The sequence below is a fragment of the Ursus arctos genome, unplaced genomic scaffold, assembly GCF_023065955.2.
Source record: "Ursus arctos isolate Adak ecotype North America unplaced genomic scaffold, UrsArc2.0 scaffold_14, whole genome shotgun sequence".
NCBI lineage: Eukaryota > Metazoa > Chordata > Mammalia > Carnivora > Ursidae > Ursus > Ursus arctos.
Window position 1 is genome coordinate 41,370,307 of NW_026622808.1, and position 18,987 is coordinate 41,389,293.

An 18,987-nucleotide genomic window follows, 5' to 3' on the forward strand; every position below is an offset into this window, starting at 1 on the left:
CCCATAGGAGAGTCTTCTTCCCATCTTCCTTTCTGGCAGAGACAAAGACAAAATGAGAAAGGTAGAAGGAGAACAGCGCACAGAGTGAAGAGAAGCAAGCAGAGAGGGGGAAATAGTCTTGGGAGTGGGGAAAGTTTTCGGATAGTTTCTGCAGGACTGTGCAGATTGATGTGTGACACAATATCCGTTTCTGGAGAGGGGATGAGGATGACGATGATAGGCTTCTTTCCCTCATCATCTTGCAAGATGCAACTAAAAGTTATTCTTGGCCTTTGGATTACACTTTTCTGAAAAGAACTCTGTGCTGAAGTTTCATGTCATTCAAAGATTCATAAGGATTAACCTTAACCATGGGACACTAGTCATTTTTACTAACTTGAACTAACTCTCAGTAGAATTCTGTAGATGCTTTAGTCATCAATGACCTGTGGAAATCTTTCTTTTGCCTGAACTATTGGGCATATGTAGAGAAAGCTGGATCTTGGTAAAATACTTGAAAAATAATCAAACTAAAACCCATTTTGAAACCATGGGGGTGGACCGTCTCCGGATTTTTATAAAGGGACGTTTTTCAAGTATAACTAGATGGTCATCCTTTTGGGTTGTGGTAAGATAAATCATTTAATAGGACATTAGATTTGATTATTTCTAAAGCTGCTATAATTCTGTGGTTTCTTGTTCCCAATTTAGATCACAGGGACTTGATTTATTAATATATTATTAATCCAAAAACAGAGTCTTTAATTCCTTGCTGTGGAAATCTGGTTCTGTAAAGGTAGTCTGCACAGAATAAAAGGAGAATAAAATACAGCACAGTGCCGTAGAAACACGAACTGCAGAGGAAGGGAAAAGCAAACTGAAGTCTCTTTTCTAGCTGTGTTTAAAATGATGGATTTTTTTTTTTTTAAAGAGCTTTGAATATACTAAAGTGTCATTAGCCTTAAAGAATCTTCTCTTGTACTTCTACACTAAGGAAAAATTTTTATTGTATCAATTCGGCAATGAGTGTTGGCAAACACTTTCCTTGGTATTGATGATACCTCCCCATGGGGATTGCCTGGGGGGTTTAGGATTGATCTGGCCAAGGAGCTGAAGTTAAAACCCTCCCCTCCCCTGAGAAAACATCCGAATACTATCATCTGCTCCCTTGGCCTTTCTCATCAGAGGCTGCTGTGCTGAGAGCAGATGCTCTCTTGTGAAGGAGGAGAATTTTTCCAAGCCAGTGGGGTATGTTTTAAGAGATACAATTCAGTGACCAGAACATGTGCTAAATAAGCAAAGCTGTCCTTTCTAGTCTACCTCGACTGTCCATGATGGGGATACAAGTGTGGTCCAGTGGCTGGAATTACGGTGACTTTTCAAAAATGCCAGTGTCAAAAGTTTGCCTCGACAGTATCTCTGGAACTACTACTAATGCTGTTTTGGGCTGACTCAGTTGCTTTGAAATTGCATGGCTCTGTTATGAGTAAATGAGAGGCAACCAATTATCTATAAAATAATGGCATGCACAGAGGAGAGTTTGATGAATTACGAATGAGCTCTGCTGACACAACAGGGTGTGGAAACCTGCCCTGCTCCGACTTTCTATCTGAGTTAAGGGCGATGCTTGCATGCTTTACAAACAACTTGGCCCGCTCCTCTCTAACATGGGGTGGGAGTGGGGACAGAGATATCGTAAAACCTTCCCTCACTAGGACACACGTCATTGCTTTAAAATGAAATAGGAAACGCAACATGGGTGTGTGAAGGCAGCAAACCCAAGTGTTAAACACCTGCATGAAGGATTACTGCGCTCCAGGAGAGACACACACATAAGGGGTACCGATGCTGTCTCCCCTGAAGGGATTCAGAACAGAGACGAAAAGAGCCATCGCAGAGCCGCGTCCCAGAACTCGGCCCAGAGTGCGGAGAGCCAAGGCATAGAGTCACCGAAACAGAAGGCAGATGTTGAATTCCTGGAACCACAGGATTTCCCCCTCATCAGGGATCTGTCAGGTGGAGGAAGCTTCATTCAGCAACCCTTGGACTGTTGGCTCTGCCTGGGCCTGGTGAAGGCAATGCCTATTTTTCACTGTTGCTTAAGAAACAAACTGCAGTTCGAAGTCATTTTCTACTAGAGAAAGGCTACAGAGAGTAGTCAGAGCACCAGAACATCCTGCCGGGTTACATGGGAAGATAGAGAGCATTCTATACAACGAAGCGGGTGTTGATGCCCTGATGGCTTCAAGAGGCTGAGAAAACAGTTCCTAGATGGGGGATGTTTATCTCTGTGGTCTTAAGGCAGTCTTACGTGAGGATTAATGTGGGTTTATACAGAAAGAAGATACAGAACAGGGGTTTCTACTTACTGAGAGGTTGCTAGCTATTTCCATACTGAACATTCAGCAGAGAGCAGGGTTTTCCTCCATTACGGACGGTTTCCCATATCGCGCATCTCTGAGTATAGGTTTCCACATTCTTTAACACACTGGTTTTTAAGGTAGACGAATAGCAAACACGGTATCAAGGCCATGCCCTAGGACTTGGTCTCCCAGGAGAAGCAGTGATTTCAAACAGATCCAATCAACCTAGAGACTGAGCATGCCGGCAGGGGCGGGGGCGGGGGGGCAGTGGGGCATAATGTGGGGCTTCCTGCCTAGTGTCCTCCAGCCAGGTACAAGAGACTGGCCCCTTATTCCTAGGGAAGCTAACTCTGGTTCCCTCCAGATGCCTTATCTTCTCCACAGTCCTGGTCAGAGGCACAGGGAGCACTGGCTTAGGGGGTAGCAACAGGCTTGGAGTCAGCTTGCTCTGGGTTTGAATTCTCACCTCCACTGCTGTTTTCCAAAGACGGGAATCATTTGTTTAAGATAGTTTTAGATGATCTGCATTGAATCTCGCTTAACGTACTCTCTTTTAATCCTTTTAAATAGGTCACATAGTCTCAGTTTGGTGCTGGAATCGAATGCCTCTATAACGATGGCTAGACTCTCTTTTTAACAAAGAGAGAATGAACCTCAGTCCCAACAGCTACAGGGAAGCAAGTATGCCAACCTGGAATTCATCAGCATTGTTTTTCTATCCTCTTCATTTGTGTGCTTAACTTCTAATTACAAGTAATACTCCTTTTTCATTGAGGTTAAGATATAAAGTTTAAAAGTGACTCAGATAACTAATGAGCACACAATCCCCTGGTGAGACACAAATATGAACAAAAGCCTGAGGAAATGGGACTGAGAGCGATTTGGGAAACGCTGTACTCGCCCAAGGTCCTATTATTTAGGCACGTGGTCATGTGGTGGGATAAAGAGGGGCGGCAGCCGAGGGCGGCATTGGCTCGGTCCGGAACAACCTACAAGCAGGCAAAGTCAGTTGGTGCAAGTTTAGCCCCGTTTGGGGTCCCGCTGCCCGGCTGCGGTGTGGCTGGGGAGGCAGACGCCGGAGCAGGTGGCATTAACAAGGCTGGCCAGGAAGTCCAGCAGCGAAGAGAGAGGCAAGTGCTTCACGGGGGACTCAGGCGGGCAAGCAGAGCAGGTGGAGAGGCTAAGGAGAACATCTGGAGGACACAAGGGGAGTTGGGATGGAGTGGCAGTGCTGGCTGGACAATCAAGCTCTTTTAGCAAAGGTGGGCTGTACAGACACTAAGAGAATGGTCTTTGGAGTTTGGGCTCTCTCTCAGCTCTGTCACTTGCAACTGTTTACCTCGGAATAACGCTTACCATCCCCGAGTCCTGGTTTTCTCATGCTCTGCAAGAGGGGATCAGGGAACTTACGTCTTCTACATTCGGGACTGCTGGCTGTCGTTACGGATTCCAGGGCTGCAGCCTAGCGTCTCTGCCCGGTGCGTGTTGTGCATGTGAGCGACAGCAGCGCCCCGACCCTGGCTCAAAGACTGACTTGCTGCTGAGGGTATCATGGGGAGACCCCGGAGAGGCCGAGTTTATCTGAAGTTCAGATAAACAATGAATAATTCTTCAGGTCTAGGTATATTCACATATTATATGACAGCCCTCTTAATTTATATGTGAGAGAGCGAGCGAGCATGAGTGGGGTGAGGGGTAGAGGGAGAAGCAGACTCCCCACTGAGCAGGGAGCCCAGCATGGGACTCAGTCCCAGGACCCTGGGATCATGACCTGAGCCAAAGGCAGATGCTTAACCAACTGAGCCACCCAGGTGTCCCATGACAGCCCTATTTATTTGACGCAATTTTAGAAGTACTGTGCACCCCTTAACATTGTATAAACATTCAGTGTGGAGATACATTTTGAAAAGGAAGGAGAAGGATGTTAAAGAACCAGGTGGACCAACTTCATGATCAGGTTTCCAGCAAAGAATGTTCCCTTTCCCCTTTGTTTCCAAAGGGGAGTATATATAGTCCCTTTAATGATTTATTTATTTATTTTGTTTTTTAAAGAGGGGGTGGGGGAGGGGCAGAGGGAAAGGGACAGAGAGCCCCAAGCGGACTCCGAGCTAAGCACAGAGCCCGACACAGGGCTCGATCTCACAACCCCGAGATCAGGACCTGAGCCGAAACCAAGGGTCGGACACTTAACTGACTGTACCACCCAGGCGCCCCTATAGTCTCTTTATGCTACAGGAGGTGAGGATGCTCTTGGTGAAATCCTAGAACGCTGCTTAAGTCCCTAGCCTCCAAGGTACTAGCTGCGCCATTTGGCAACACACATCATCCCTCCTTGTCTCCATTCCCACATCTGACCGCTGAGAACACGGAAGGTGATTTGTTTGGTCTGTAACCAAAGACCTGTAAAGACGGATCTTAATGTTAATTAATTTAAAAACCCACAGGTACTGTGGCGGTAGTTTGTGCAGCAAGTTAGGATGACCTTCTTTCTGGCAAGATTTACCAGGCAGGTTGATTCACCCGGAAGGCAGGAGATATTAGGCCTCAGGGCAGGACAGAAGCAAAAACTGACAAAGCAAAGCATACAGGAAACTTGGGTACTAAGTTTAAATCCTCTTAAAACATCTAGAAAATGCATTCTAACGCTGAGCCCTACAATTCAGCAAGCCTCAGGAAAAGCCTAGAGCTTTCTCGCCTCTATCTGAAAGTTCCCACTACTTAAGAAACCCAGGGCTGGGAGAGCCTAGTGAGTTGAGTCTGAAGAACAGTGACTCCATTTGAATGGGATGTCCCAAAATGACACACTGGCTTTCATAAGAGGACTAGAAAGAGGTCTGCAGCTATGCCTGTGGCTCTGGGTTCTGAGGCAGACTAGCTTGATCTAGAGCAGGGAAGGAGGAAGAAATGAACAGTGGAAAAGGTTCAGAATAAAGGCTCAAAGACAGCTTCTGCTAGCACTACACTGTATCCCTTCAGGCAGCTGGACGCAGAGCTGACAAACCAATGACATCCTCCAATTTCATTCTCCAACCAAATAAGCATCCTAGAATGCCAGTGCCTGAACACTATGACCTACTTGAACAATAATGGGGGAAAGGTAGCTGGTACTGGGTCTTTAAGTAATTAAGATACCTTAAAAAGGAGGGTGGGGAAGAGAATGTCCAAGAAATGTACGTATATTAAAAACTAACTAAAAGAGACTTCTATTTCAAAGTGAAAACAGAATACAATGAATGTGTTTTCTACCTAAAAATCATGATCACTAAGTGGTGGATACAATTTTATATAATTCAATTGCTACTAATATTCACTAATTATGTTTTTAATTTGTGTCTGATCTATTTTAGCAGCTTATAATATAAACACAAGACCGCATGAAGCAGCCTATTCCAGACAGGAAAAAGAAACTATTCAGGGGAGAGGTCCATGGAAGGAGGTTTATTAACAGGGCTGACAGATAAAATGCAGGATACAGGATATTTTTTAGTCTAAGGATGCCCCAATATCTCATGGCACCCCCATTTATTAGTACTTTTCAGAAGATCCATGAGCCCCTGGACATTGTATAAAAATTTGGTGTATTTATGCATTTTGAAGGAGATTGGCTATAGCTTTCTACCAGAATCTTAAATCTGTGATCTCCCAACAGTTAAACATTCACTAATGCAAAGAAAGAATTCTATCATGTCTGACCTTTCCCTATGGCCTTGAGTTTCCCAGCAGCCAAAACTAAAGGGAAACACAAAACCAGAGGTGTCTGGATGGCTCAGTCAGTTGAGCGTCTGGCTCTTGATTTCAGCTCAGGTCATGATCTCAGGGCTGTGAGATCGAGCCCTGCGTCAGGCTCAGTTGTGGAGTCTGCTTGAGATTCTCTCTCTCCCTCTCCCCTCCTCTCTAAAATAAATAAGTAAATAAATCTTAAAAAAAAAAAAAAGGCCATTTACAAAATAGCAGCTGAGGAGAAAGAGACCCAAGTGGAAGAAAGGCTGATCTGGTCAGGAGGTCGTGAGCTGGCTCACAGCACCTCGCAGCCTATGTGGCAATCTGAGACTTGAGCTCTTGAAGGGTTTTGGCTTTTTAAATGATCAAGTTTGCACTGCAGACTATCTTGGGCTGCTTGGTGAGGTTGGGTTGGAGAAGGGCAGGTTGGTGACGTGAGGTGGGCTGGAAGGAAGCCAACAGGCAGGAGTGTCCTGTGGAAGGTGGTGTGGAGGCAGAGGAAACCCAGAGGTAGGAATCTGTGCCTCGAGGGTCAGGGTTTTCTCTACTCTGGCTTTCATGTCTGAACCCCCTGCACGTCTGCATCCCCATCCTGGGCAGGGAGCCTCCTTCTGGGGCCCCATGGAAGGTGTGGGTGACGATGAAGTGCCTGGTGTTTACCTGCACAGTCACTGAAAGTAGGCCCGTAGGGTTGCGGCTTCTGCTGCCATTTCCTCCTCGGACCTCCACAAGGCTGGGGTGTCCTCCTCCGCTTTGTCATGTCTCTGGAGCTTTGGAGAAGACAATGGAATAAGCTCATTAATGGGTCCTGGGGATCTCTGAATAAGTGTTGTGGGCTGAACACAAGTTGCAAATCAGAGGTCTTTTCATTGCATTGGTTTCCCAGATTCGAAAAGGGGAGGTGTCACGTAAGAATCCACATTTCCAGCTTTTTTAATAAAACAACCAGATTAGGCTTCGCTGTGGCCCATTCCATGCCTTGTCTTGTCAGCAGAGGCTGTGAGTGGGGGTCACAGACTGGGGAGCATCCTCCCATTTTCCACAATCCCCCCTACTCTCTTACCTTAGGCTCGGCCAGCATCATTCATTTATTTTACTCATCAGACACTGAAGGCACGGAGGTGGCCACCTACCCATGACCATTCCCCCAGGCTGGCCTGCAGTACCTATTCGTCTGTCTGGCTTAGTCTCTCTTACATGAGCTCTGAGCCATTTTTTTCAGTGAACCAAAATAGCCCAAGCAAATCTGTGATAATAATACAAAAGCCGTGAGTACTGAGTGAGAAATCAGAGCATACCCACTGAAAGAGGCTTAAGAAGGCAAATAGTTAAAAAAAATGAGAAAACATCAAAAAATTAACAATTGATCTAAGTCAACTGAATCATTTTAAAATACTCTTCAAATGCCCACGTTTATTTTTAAAAACATCTTGTATATGTCTCAGACTTACAGAGAGAGTAAGTAAAATTTCAATGCTATCAGAGAGAGGATGTTCTCAGAACTTTTCATTAGAAGAGCCCAATTTTCCCCCTTAATCTCCTATTGCAATTCAGTTTTATTAACAAGATTTGTTATTCCTGTGTGGGGCTTTATCCATTGCAAAATGCTACAGGTATAAATTCATAAGATCAGCAGCGTAGCATTTTGTAAGTCATTTGAAGAGATTGAGGTAAATGATTTAACAGCACCGAAGATGGCTGATATTTATGATACGAACGGGTAGCTTCTTTGATGTGTATCATTTCATTTAATCTGCACCGTAATCTAGACACAAGGCAGGCATACTTCGCTCCAATCTTACCAAGGAGGAAATTGAGATCCGAAGAAGTTCCTTTGCTTGTCAAACATCACCCAGCTAGGCAGTGGCAGAGTTGTTCCCATCAATTTTTGCCATTTTCTCTCTCCTAGAGGAACCGCCAGGTCACCACAGAGTGGCCAGCGCTACCTGCCAGGTGCCTTCCCCGCAAAAGGCAGATCCTTTGAAAAGTATCTTGCTGCCTCGGCAAAAAGTCTCTCTACTATAGTGGAATTTCCTATCTCAGGCCCAAATCACTGTAAATCTAACCCAGAGACACCCAACCCCCTCCCCCCCCCCACCCCCAACTGCGTAGGCCCCTTGCAACAGATGGAGAAATCTGTGGTTCAGAGCAAAGTTTGATGCACGAGGCAAAACAGTGAAGGAATGATAGCCTGGCTCTCGGGCTGAGCTGTATTTCCACTTGGGGTGAGTTTGAGCGTAAATGAGGTTCATTAGCATATAACTGGGCCACAAATATGTTGATGAGGGTCATGGATCTTCCGTTCAGAATATGGCTGCCAGCACTCTGGTTTTACATTTTGCCACATAGATTTAATTCTCCTTAGTGGAAGAAAACCACATTAAGAAGTCATTTCCTTCCTTGCGGAGGCAGATATGACGCAATTGCTACAGGCGAGGCAAACGGGATTGCTATTTTTCTACTCGAGAACTAATTTTCATTTTGATACTAGCTTTCGGTCTGTTATAAATCCATCTTGTAACAATTCAATAGGATGACAAAGAATATATACAGCCCGGGAAATACGGCCTTCCCACTTCTGGTGCTGCCATTGAAAAGACACAGAAATCACGCCTTAAGTGGCTTCATCACCACAGATCATACTAGATGAATCCAAATAATTTAGAGCCTGTGAACGTTAATGCCTCCCTGGTTATTAGGCGACCGTCTGTTATTGTCATATGCCTTACAGATGGCAACGTTGTGCCGACACTTCGAAGTTGTTTATGCGGGGTAGGAAATAAATAAAACAAAGACTAATCATATTTGCAAATCTCCGTTGTACATGGTTTTTAAAACTCAGAGGTTTCCCTCCTAAAAGCCCCAGATGGAAGTGTGTCGCTTTCTTTAGAACAGCGGTGCTCAGTGCTGGCTACCCACTGGAATCGCCTGGGGAACTTAAGAAAATGCTGGTGCCTGGGTCTACCCAGCAATTCTGATTTAATTTGCCTGAGTTTGGGGATTTTTTTTCAAATTTCTCAGCTAAATCTGAGGTGCACTTCCTGTTGGAAAGCACCGTATTTGGGAGAAATGCCTATGTGGATAGCTAGAACTCACATACACAGAGAAATAATACATTTTCCTTTAAGCCCATTGCTTATCGCCCTATCAACAGAGCATCTTTGCAAACCCTGCTCTAGAACGGCTTTTCTTCTATTCTCAAAGGGTGTCTGGGCCACGGGGCTTGTCCCAGCCACACCAGGATGCTGACTTGGTGCCGGAGCCTTTGAATGAATTTTCAGTCTCTGCAGAAATAGGGAGCCTAGGAACGATCCTGGTGAACAAGGTTTGTGTCTCAGAAGAGCCACCCAGGTGACTTGGAAATTAAACATGCTGTAGTTTGGAGTAAATTTCTGCTTCCCTGAGGCAACCCAAGAACCTTGCAGGGTAGCGGAGATAAACTCTAATGACCTCAAATGGTGGGTCATCCAGAAGGTACTACACGCCTTGAGGAAGCTTTAATGGGCAGGGGGGTTCACTTCAGATGAACCCTCCAGATTAATTTAGGCTGCCCACAGGGAAAGGCAGTGGCTACTTATTAATGCACAAGGTATTTATTCTGTCTCTGCCATGTTAAAGGCTGGCCTTGGCGTTAGAACACTGAAACAGACCCCTTTACTGTCCCGAGGGGACTCCCAGGTAGGGAGAGGAGACACCAAGTGGTAACTTATGAATGAGAGGGTCATTCATGGGAAGGCTGCTGCTGGGAGGGCATGACCTAGTTTAAAAGGCTTTTGGGAGTCAACTTAGTTTGGTAAAGAAACAGAGTGCTCTTTAAAGAGAGGGGAGAGGGAGTTATCTAAGGAACATCCAGCAACTTCTCTGCAAGAAGATGAGGTTAGGCCCAGACTTTAACAATGAGAGGGGCAAGCTCCTTCACCTCTCTGTGCCTCAGTTTCCCCTTGCTGTAAAAAGCGAGCAGTAGGAGTTGAATAGTGATATGCTTGGCACATGATCGTAGTCACAGCAACAGCAAACACTACATACCACTTACAACTATTATTAGGCTAGATACACTGTCCCCATGACAGTGACCACTGACCGACCCAGAGACGTTATGGGCAGGAGTAAAAGTGCTTTCCTAACTTCATGGTTCCCCAGTGATATGTGTCTTTTGGACCTTAAATATCCTGTAAAAGGATTAAGAGCTATGATCAAAATTCAGGCCCATACCAACGCATCTACTGACGAATTCAAGTCTGAGGAGGAAATCTAGCTCCTTCAGATCTAAAATGACTTACAATAATCCCTAACTCCCAGGGTGGTTGTAAGGAGTGAAAAAGGTATGAATGGAGGGAGGCTCCTCAGAGGTCAAGGTCCTAGAGTAAAAGCATGTGGTAATGGTCAAATGTAGTCAAATTACCCTGGGAGCATGGCCGCCAGAGTTAGTATTTTTATTTTTATTCAAAAATACTAAAACAAATGAAAGGAGTGTTCTGTATATCTTATGCAGTATTTAGGACATACTCTTACTGAAAAGTATTATTTGTTTATCTGAAATTCAGACCTAACTGGACTTCTTCCTGTATTTTATCTGGTAACTCAGTCCAGGAGACTCCTTTGAAAATGACCACAGAAGTACTTGGCTCGCTCTTGGGTTGTTCCCAAACCCGCCTAGCTGTGAATCCTGGAAAAGAAGCAAGCTGTCCAAGGGAAGAAGAAACTCAAGGCTAGCCCTGGGTGCACACTAAGGCTATTGTTGCAAGAAACAAAGAGTAAATCACCACCTCCCTTTATATCTCCTAGCACATTGGTTCTCAGGTACGCACGTTTTCATATTTTCACGTCTCTGAAGTCAAAGTATGTTCCACAATCAGTGGTGTGTCATAATTCAACTGGCAGTGTTTTTCTCTGTTAGTGGTACATAAAAGAACAAGCGCTTCTTCCAGGTGACTGTCTGGGATTCAACGCACTACAGCGCTCTGTCTTTCCTCCTCATAATTACATCACGTAAGTTAAACGGCCGTGAAAACGCTCAGCACCACAGCGCATTCCTCTCCTTCTCTCCATGCAACAGGGAAACTGTTGAACAGTTGACACTGTTTTCACAGGCACTTGGTTCTTTAGAGGGAAAGTGCTCACCAAAGTTACAAAGTTCGCAAAAATTTGAACCAAAAAGTCTTTATTCACATTCAACAGAGTGAAGTCTGCAATGGCTCCTGGAAGAGCGTACTATTTCTATACAGCTATGAAAAGAGATTGAAAAAAAATGTATCTGCAGTCACTCCACTTTATCTGCCCGAAATGATTTTGGGGAAGGTAGTGTTAACAGGATTTCTGACTGAAGTACTGATAGGCGTCGATTTTGACATTCTGCTCCTTCCTGGGCATTGAGCGTGCTATCGGGAGGTATGTGGGGTAAAGATTAATTCCCTGATGTAATGCTCAAACTGCCTTGACTCTTGACTTTTTTATAGCTCTGTAATGGAATACAGTAGGAAGAATGATCCACAATAATTTAACTGTTTTTCAGAATTTGGAACTAACCTATAGTAAAATGCCAAATTGTCTTCAAAGGGTGGGGGTGCAAGGGGAGAAAATTTGATACCACTCCTTAAAGAAGCAAGTGGCTGCATATAAACTTGGGTGTTGTTAAAAAGTACATTAATATATTTCATTGTTACTCGTTTTGTAAAACAACATAAAGAGCAGAAAGCTTAAACTATTTCTTATGGGTTGATGGCTCTGTTCAGACAGGTGTTTACATAGTCTTGAAAGGGAAATAATATCAAGGAATAGGGAAGTAAATCCGTAATTTTTTTTCAGATCTGATTCTCTGCCTCTACAGCCTCTATTTTGATTTTAGCCAACAACCATTTGTTGGACACATGATATATCCCAAGCACTGTGCTAGGTCTTGTGCTAGCTGTAAAGATGAATAAGCCAAAAATCTTTGCCTTCTGGGGCCTCACCACCTTACAGGGTAGACCGAATTATACATATGTAATATACTACAAGTCAGTCTGATCTAAAGACTGAGCTGGGCTAGAAGTTCTATCATAATGCTTTCAGAATATCTGAGGGAAAGGGTAATTCTTCCCAGGGTGGCATCTTGGGTTGACTTTACAAGATCAGGATTTGCACTGGGCTTGAAGGATGGTGATGGGATTTTAAGGACAAGGTTATCCTGGGCAATGGCAACAGCTTCAGCAGACACATGTGTGGGCCAGCTCTCCTGCAGCTTAGTCCACGGCCGGCTTCACCAACTGCGTGCATCCCTCTTTCCCCAAGAGTCCTGACACGGGTATGCCTGACCCTCTACCAGAGTGGTCAAGAGAACTGGAATTTACTTGCCATTTTGTGAAGCCTTTACAAAGATGGGGAAGGCATCTCAGTGGCCCAGCAGACGGCCTCTGGTCTGTGATTCAAAGCCACAAACAGCTCTGAATCCTACTGTAAGTTATTCCATTTTCAGTCTTCTTCCAGTCCTTCTCATTAAGCAAAAAGAAAGTCTCAGTGCTAACATGTCCTTAACATGGTGCCAACATGACCTCTAACAAACAGACACAGAGGAGCCATCTCAGACTCTAGCTAGAATTTAATAAGGTTGTTGTGTTTAGATCACATTTATTTTGAGGGTTATCTCCCATTTATGATGTCGTCTCAAATTTCCTTTTAAAGTAAATTGATTTAAGGTAAAGAGTTGATTTAGAAAATAGATTAAGTAAAATAGTGTCAGAAATAGAGCATTAAGCATGGCATTAACCTCGAAAGATGGTCCAGAGGTGGGAAGTTTCGCCGAGGGGAGGTAAGTCACTGAAAATGTGAGGCTAAAACGTGGGTCTTCTAGAATGGGATGTGGTTGTTTCTATTGGGCTGAGCTGGAGAAGGTGTCAGAATTTTTGAAGTTGTTGTTGTTTTATAACAGATCTTGTAAGTCAAATAATGTAGTATTAGAAGACCTCTGAAGAACAACCAGTGCATCGTGACCTGTAGGGATGGTAGCATGGTGGGGAGGGGGTTTGGGAGGAAGACCTCCCCAACAAATGCTGCTTAAGCTGAGATGTGAACAATGGCTACAAATCTCTGAAGCAAAGAGGAGGGAGAAAGGGTATTTCACACAAAGGGAGCGGAAGTACAGAGCACTGAGGAAAAAGGAATCTTGGTTGAGTGACTAGAAAGCAAGGGATGTGGTAGACCATTTGCAGCCCGTGGGGATGGCTGAGAAATGTGGATTTTATTTTTGGTGCAAAGAAGACATTCAGGGGTTGGAAGCAGGGAAGTTAAAAGCTTAGAATAATTTTTCATAGAGTGGTCTGCCTGTAGAATGAGTTAGAGAGAGATTCTGGCTCCTGCAACAGCCAGACCAGAAATGATGAGAGCTGGGCAGGCATGCACATGGACGAGAGGGGGGCCGCTAGGACGGAGGGGAGCTCGGCTGCTCCATACACCAGCGTGGTCGGTGACTTGGTGGCAATGTGTGCAGTTAGAGACAGGGGCTCAGTGCCTCCCTGGAGGGGGCGGACCTTTCTCTGACAGCTTCCTTCTGAGCCCTTTGTAGAGCACACATGGATGCTGGCTCCCCTGCTCACAGCTGCTCTGAACCGGTATGAAAATCACTCCTGTCCTGCCAGTATGTGCCTCTCCGCAGTCACACGCTTCCCAAACTCCCCGAGAAGCCTTCCTGGACCATTTAGATCAACTTGAGTCATATTTCACGATTCTGGATGTCATCGCACTCTGTCACACACACTCCGCCAGCATCCTTTGAGACCTGCTTCCTCCCCAAAACACCAAAGGCCCTTTCTCTGCATGCTGGTTATTGAGCAGATGGTCACCCACTTAGGCCTTTCTTGGTGTCCTAATAAATTCTCTCTTGCTTTCATTTGATGCAAAATAAGAAGAAGTCTGTGCTGCTAACCTCAGGCAGCCACTTGTGTTTTCTTAGAAACCTGAGATTCTTCCAATATTTCTTTGTGCAAAAATATGTTAACTGCCTCCCTTCTTACTCTCTGTATGAGCTGAAACCCTGGACTGATGGCCACACAGTGAGACCTCTAAGTGCAACCAAGTGACATCCGGTTCCCCCTTATTCACTGTGAAGTTTCCAAAGCCCAGTTTATTGCTCTGATGGAGAGAAATCCAGGTAATCATCAGGGCATTCATCATTTGATTAGTTGCCCAAGCTTTGACTTAAGCCTAACTTGCTTGAGTTAAAGCAAAAGTTTTTTTTTTTTTGTTTGTTTTGTTTTTAGTGCTGCCAATGAGGCCAAAATGCTGAAATAAACTCTTATATTAATTAATGGCATCCTACTTTCAAGGAGTATAGAGTGTTGATGTTTAAGAATTTGTAACCCCCGAAAGTATTTATTAACTAGAAAATCACAGCACTGGAAAATAATTATGCCAAACCACTGTACTATAACAGAACCCAATTGCTTATCCAATTATACATTAAAGTATCACATTGTCAAGGCGATTGCCAAAGCAGCAAACGAGACTTTGCCAGTGTCACAATTTGGACCAGCTATTACTCAATTGCCTGTACTATGAATGGTCTTCAGAGTAGAGTATCCCAGGCACCCTATAAGACCTGTACAAACCAGGGTGGGCAGTCAGGTTTGGGGGAGTACATGCCTGCTATCATAAAATTGCTTTAATGGGTTAGACATTGTTAATTTGTCATTTTCCATCAGAAGCTTGTTAGGAGCCGCTCAGCAAAGGGAGACTTCTGCTTCTGGTCTTATGTGGTTGATTTCAATGAAAACAACAAGGTAGTCTCTTCCTGTCAGGGGCACCATCAGTAAGGCTCACCTGAAATGTATATTTGAGACAGGTAACCCCAGATGGGGCCTCCTGGATCTGCCATACTGCCTCCTGGCTGGCCACCATTTAGAACTTTCTTACAACATGGCATCAGGGCAGTCGAGGAACAGGGCTCAGGAACTGGACCTTGAGGAGCTGCTGGGGGTGTTGATATATGGGAGTCACTATGTTCAAGAATCACTAGTCTAGAGTAAAACACAAACCTGACTTACTTATTATTAGGACACCCCAGGGCTACAATCTTCCTCAGAGCTTACCACAGTGAGCCTCGTGTTCCTAAGGAATGAGAGTGAGCCTGCCTCAGTCGGGCTAGGAATTTCAGATGAAAATCCCATGAGGGCAGTAGTGATGACCAGGACTTGGTATTGAAATCAGTTGCGCTCACCCAACAGTTCTTGGTATTTCCATTATCACAAGCCCTCAACAACAGTTAATTTGGTAGAAAGCCTTCTGTCCAGTTCTCATGTGCATGACAGAAATCACCAAATTACAGCAACAGCCATCGGTGTCTCCTTACTGGGTCTGACACCGAGTCTGTTCTCAAGAAGCATTGCTCAAGGGTGCTTTCCCTCCCAACTTAGCGGCTGTGTAAGGTCGTCATCCCCCTTTCCTGGATGAAACATCTGAGTCTCCTACACACTTGAATCACTCCACCGACATCACATGGCTAATGAGGAACAGTCGTCGTTTGGATCAGAAATATGATCTGCGGGCTCCTAGTGCACTCTTGGATCCATTCTGTAAATTCTTGGCAACTTTCCTGTGGTTAACATTTTCGAGAGCACAGGTGATAGAGCAGCCCGGAGAAGAAAACGGAAGTTGCAAACAGAGCTCCACCTCCGAGCTGGGATCAGGCTGGGGAGCCTCCGCTGAGGGGCGACTGCACCTCACGCCAGTTCTCAGTAAATAATCGCTGCTCCCTGACACCTCACCCCAGGCTCCATCATATCAGAGCTTTACTGGCTTTTTAATGGGTAGGAAATTGGTGAAGCAACAGGGACTAGAGATTTCTACCAGTTTGATTTCCTCAGGCCTCCTGTTTCTAGAAACATGCTCACCGAGAAATGAAATGAAACTCCTTCTGAAAGGGAGATTCATGATGGAGCAAACTTCGGAAAAGGAAACATTTATTCAAAAAGCAATTTCCTAAAAAAAAAAAAAAAAAAAAGCAATTTCCTTGGCCAGCCATGTTCCGTAAGCCTTCCCCCACCGTGTCTTGGATATTGGTGTTTGAGCGAGAGTGTTCTCCTTTATTCCCCGAGTGATGTCAACTTTGGTACTCAGAATGAGGAAAGAGAAAAGGCAAAGGGCCAATTTCTGGTTTCTTTGAATCTCCTGAACGTTTTGTTTCATATTTGCTCCTACTACACAATATGGCTTCTTTTTCTAAAGGCCCCTTACAGAATCTTTAGAAGCGTAGCCCAGGCAAGAGAGCTCACCTTGAGGAGAGTGGAGTGTCTGCACTGCAAGACGGTAAGCAAACACACAACGAGAAACACACCACCATAGACATGGCTTCAGAGTCCTGTGCAACACAATGTTGCAGGCAGCCTCAACTAAGCCCTCGAGGTAAAACCCATCTGGAGAAACCAAAGGAGGTCTGGGGGTGGGGGGCGGCGTTGCCCAATCCAGGTCCTCCAAGCACTGGAAGCTCATTTGTCTACGGAACTCATTCAATTATTCAACAAATAATAGTAACGTGTCTACCACAGAGTCTTACACTGTGGAATGGTGAGCAAACTGGACAAGGTTTAGTGCCCTTGGGAGGCTTGCATTTGAGGAGAAAAGGCAGACAATTAGGAAGTCATCAAACTGGTTGCTACCATTCTAGGGAATAACGAGTACATTAGCCAATGCAGGCAGGGTAGACTGCTCTGAGGAGGCGACAAGGAGGCTGAGAGGGGTCAGCAAGTGCTCAGGCCCAGAGGAAGGACAGAGGTATCTGCATAGTCTGTGCCCTGGCTGAAGGCCAGGGACGGGAGCAGAATGAGGAAGTGCCCAAGGAGGGAGGGGACCAGTCCCCTTCCTTTCGGTACTAGAGGCACAGGTGCTAGACAAGGGATTGGAAGATTTCGTCACATCGCCCTTGTTGGGCACCTATGTTTGCTGGGCTCACAAGAATCTTAAGTGAAGATGTAGTAAGTCTAGACTCCATGAGCTGAAGTGGAGAGGCTAGCTGGAACAGCTGGGCTCAGCTTTGCCTCTGAGATAGGGCAGTGCTACTTTGTGGCTTGAGTTTTGCTTACTGGACCTCTACTCCTCCTTAATACCAGGCCCTCCTGATAGGGAATTTTCCACAGAAAAGCAAGTGAGTGGCAAGTTATTTGCACAAGTGGTTACCACCACGGAGCAGCAAGGACACAGGCTGACCTCGCAAGCCGCTTCCTGAACGTTCACCGTATGTTTGGCAGAGCTAAAAGGGCTACCCCAAACCATCTGGCCAGGTGCCTGGCAGCGGGACCCACATGTTGGCAGATGAAAAATTATGAACATAAAATCTGTATTCCAAGGGTACCCACCACTCCCCTGGTTTGGTCATGAATTTCTTCTTTTTACAAGATAATCATTCTGCCTCTGGTTACGAAGCCACACCCCACAAAGCTGCTACACACCCATTGAAAGTAACATGCCCTCTGTTATTCACAAACCCATTCACTTCTGATGGAGCTGTGCCAATGCCCTTCAAAGCCTGGCCGTGTGAGTTGCACAAATAAATTAGGAGCCAACCTTTCCCGAATGCCTTTCTCTAGTTCATTTAAAAACCTTTTTTTAATGAAGACATAAAGCCTTGGATGCTGCTGAAACGCTAAGCTTACCATGCGTGACAGCAGATCTTTGTCACAAAGGATTTCAAATGCCTTAAAAAAAAAAAAAAACAACAAAAAACAGAATACTTGAAAGAAACCGAGATTTCCTTGTTATAGGCTCAACTGCTCATTTTATATACCCTATAAGTGACCATAATCCAGAAATCAGCACAGAAAACAGATGTAAGCCAACTGTAAACATACACACATACAGCTTCACCACAGTGAACACTTAAAATGCAATGCCAGGCTTGGGATTATTTCGAAGCATCAGGCTAGAAAAGAGATGCCGTCTTCACCTTTTCCAGCTTCCTACTGTGCATCTAACCTCTCATTTATTTATTACTGAGATGCTCGAGGGGCACTACAGAAAGGGCCAAGACTGGCATTTATACTTTATATAAAAATCCAGGCTTGACTCATATGTATGTATATGAGTGTGTGTGTGTATATATAATTGAATCTATCTATCTATCTATCTATATGGCTTGATTTTAAAATGTCATTGTTGGGAGTTATAACTTCATGAATGAAAAACCCATAAAAATCTTTTAAGAGTCCTAATCTTTTAATTAATCTCACCTCAGTGCTGCTCAGGGGTTTAAAGGAGTTTGGCTGCTTTTTAAAGGATAAAAGATCAAAATGCTTTAAAGTAGTTTCTTAAAATTTCAGGTATCTGTTTAAAGTCCCAGAAACAAATATTTGAAAAATGCTTGTTCCTAGAATCAGGGTCTGAAACCAATATTTACAGTTCTCCAGTCCAGACATCCAAGGGGTACTCATGCACTGGCTTGAGATCTTACCCACCCCCCCAACCCCCCGAGACAAGGGGCCCCCGACTGACAAGCGGTGCCAGGAAGTCATCTGGCTTATCCTCGCCTAAGTTTGACTCTCCTTTCCCCAACCTCTGTGCATGTATCTTAGCTTCAGCTCTGAGGTCACACAGCAGGAGATCAAGTTCACATACAAATATCACTTTCCAATGTCGATGAATCTGAGCTACACCTAAATCTGGCAATTCTGTGGCCGAAAGAGAGTACGGACCCTCGGGATCCCTCTGGCAGTGCAGGTGAGAGGGCATCTTGGAGCACCCTCTTTGGAAAATGGTTTGGCATGATCTCCTAAAGCTGACATTCACACCACCTTGTGACCTGCCAATACTATACCCAGTTATACACCCGAGAGAAAATTTTCTCACATATATGAGAATGTTCAAAGCAGCTCTAATTAAAACAGCAAAAACCTGGAAGTGACCAATGTTCTTCAGAAAGTAGATGACTAAATTGATACATTCACATAATGGAGTCTTACAC

The 18,987-nt window shown here is 44.8% G+C and overlaps 1 protein-coding gene and 1 long non-coding RNA gene across 9 annotated transcripts in view; one reads left to right on the forward strand and one right to left on the reverse strand.

Annotated features, from left to right (window-relative positions):
• The window catches only part of LOC113256511 (uncharacterized), a 640,192-nt gene that overhangs the window by 608,292 nt on the left and 12,913 nt on the right, over positions 1 to 18,987 (forward strand). Inside the window, exons 10-12 of the long non-coding RNA XR_008959101.1 lie at positions 9,267 to 9,387; positions 10,648 to 14,187; positions 16,260 to 16,340. This is a non-coding gene — a long non-coding RNA (uncharacterized LOC113256511). The remainder of the gene's footprint in view (positions 1 to 9,266; positions 9,388 to 10,647; positions 14,188 to 16,259; positions 16,341 to 18,987) is intronic.
• The window catches only part of FHIT (fragile histidine triad diadenosine triphosphatase), a 1,391,990-nt gene that overhangs the window by 18,110 nt on the left and 1,354,893 nt on the right, over positions 1 to 18,987 (reverse strand). For all 8 annotated transcript variants that reach the window (XM_026500340.3, XM_026500338.4, XM_057311857.1 and 5 more), the window contains one exon: positions 6,723 to 6,832. In XM_026500340.3, the coding sequence (XP_026356125.1) occupies positions 6,731 to 6,832 (102 nt within the window). In that variant the 3' untranslated portion in view covers positions 6,723 to 6,730. The remainder of the gene's footprint in view (positions 1 to 6,722; positions 6,833 to 18,987) is intronic.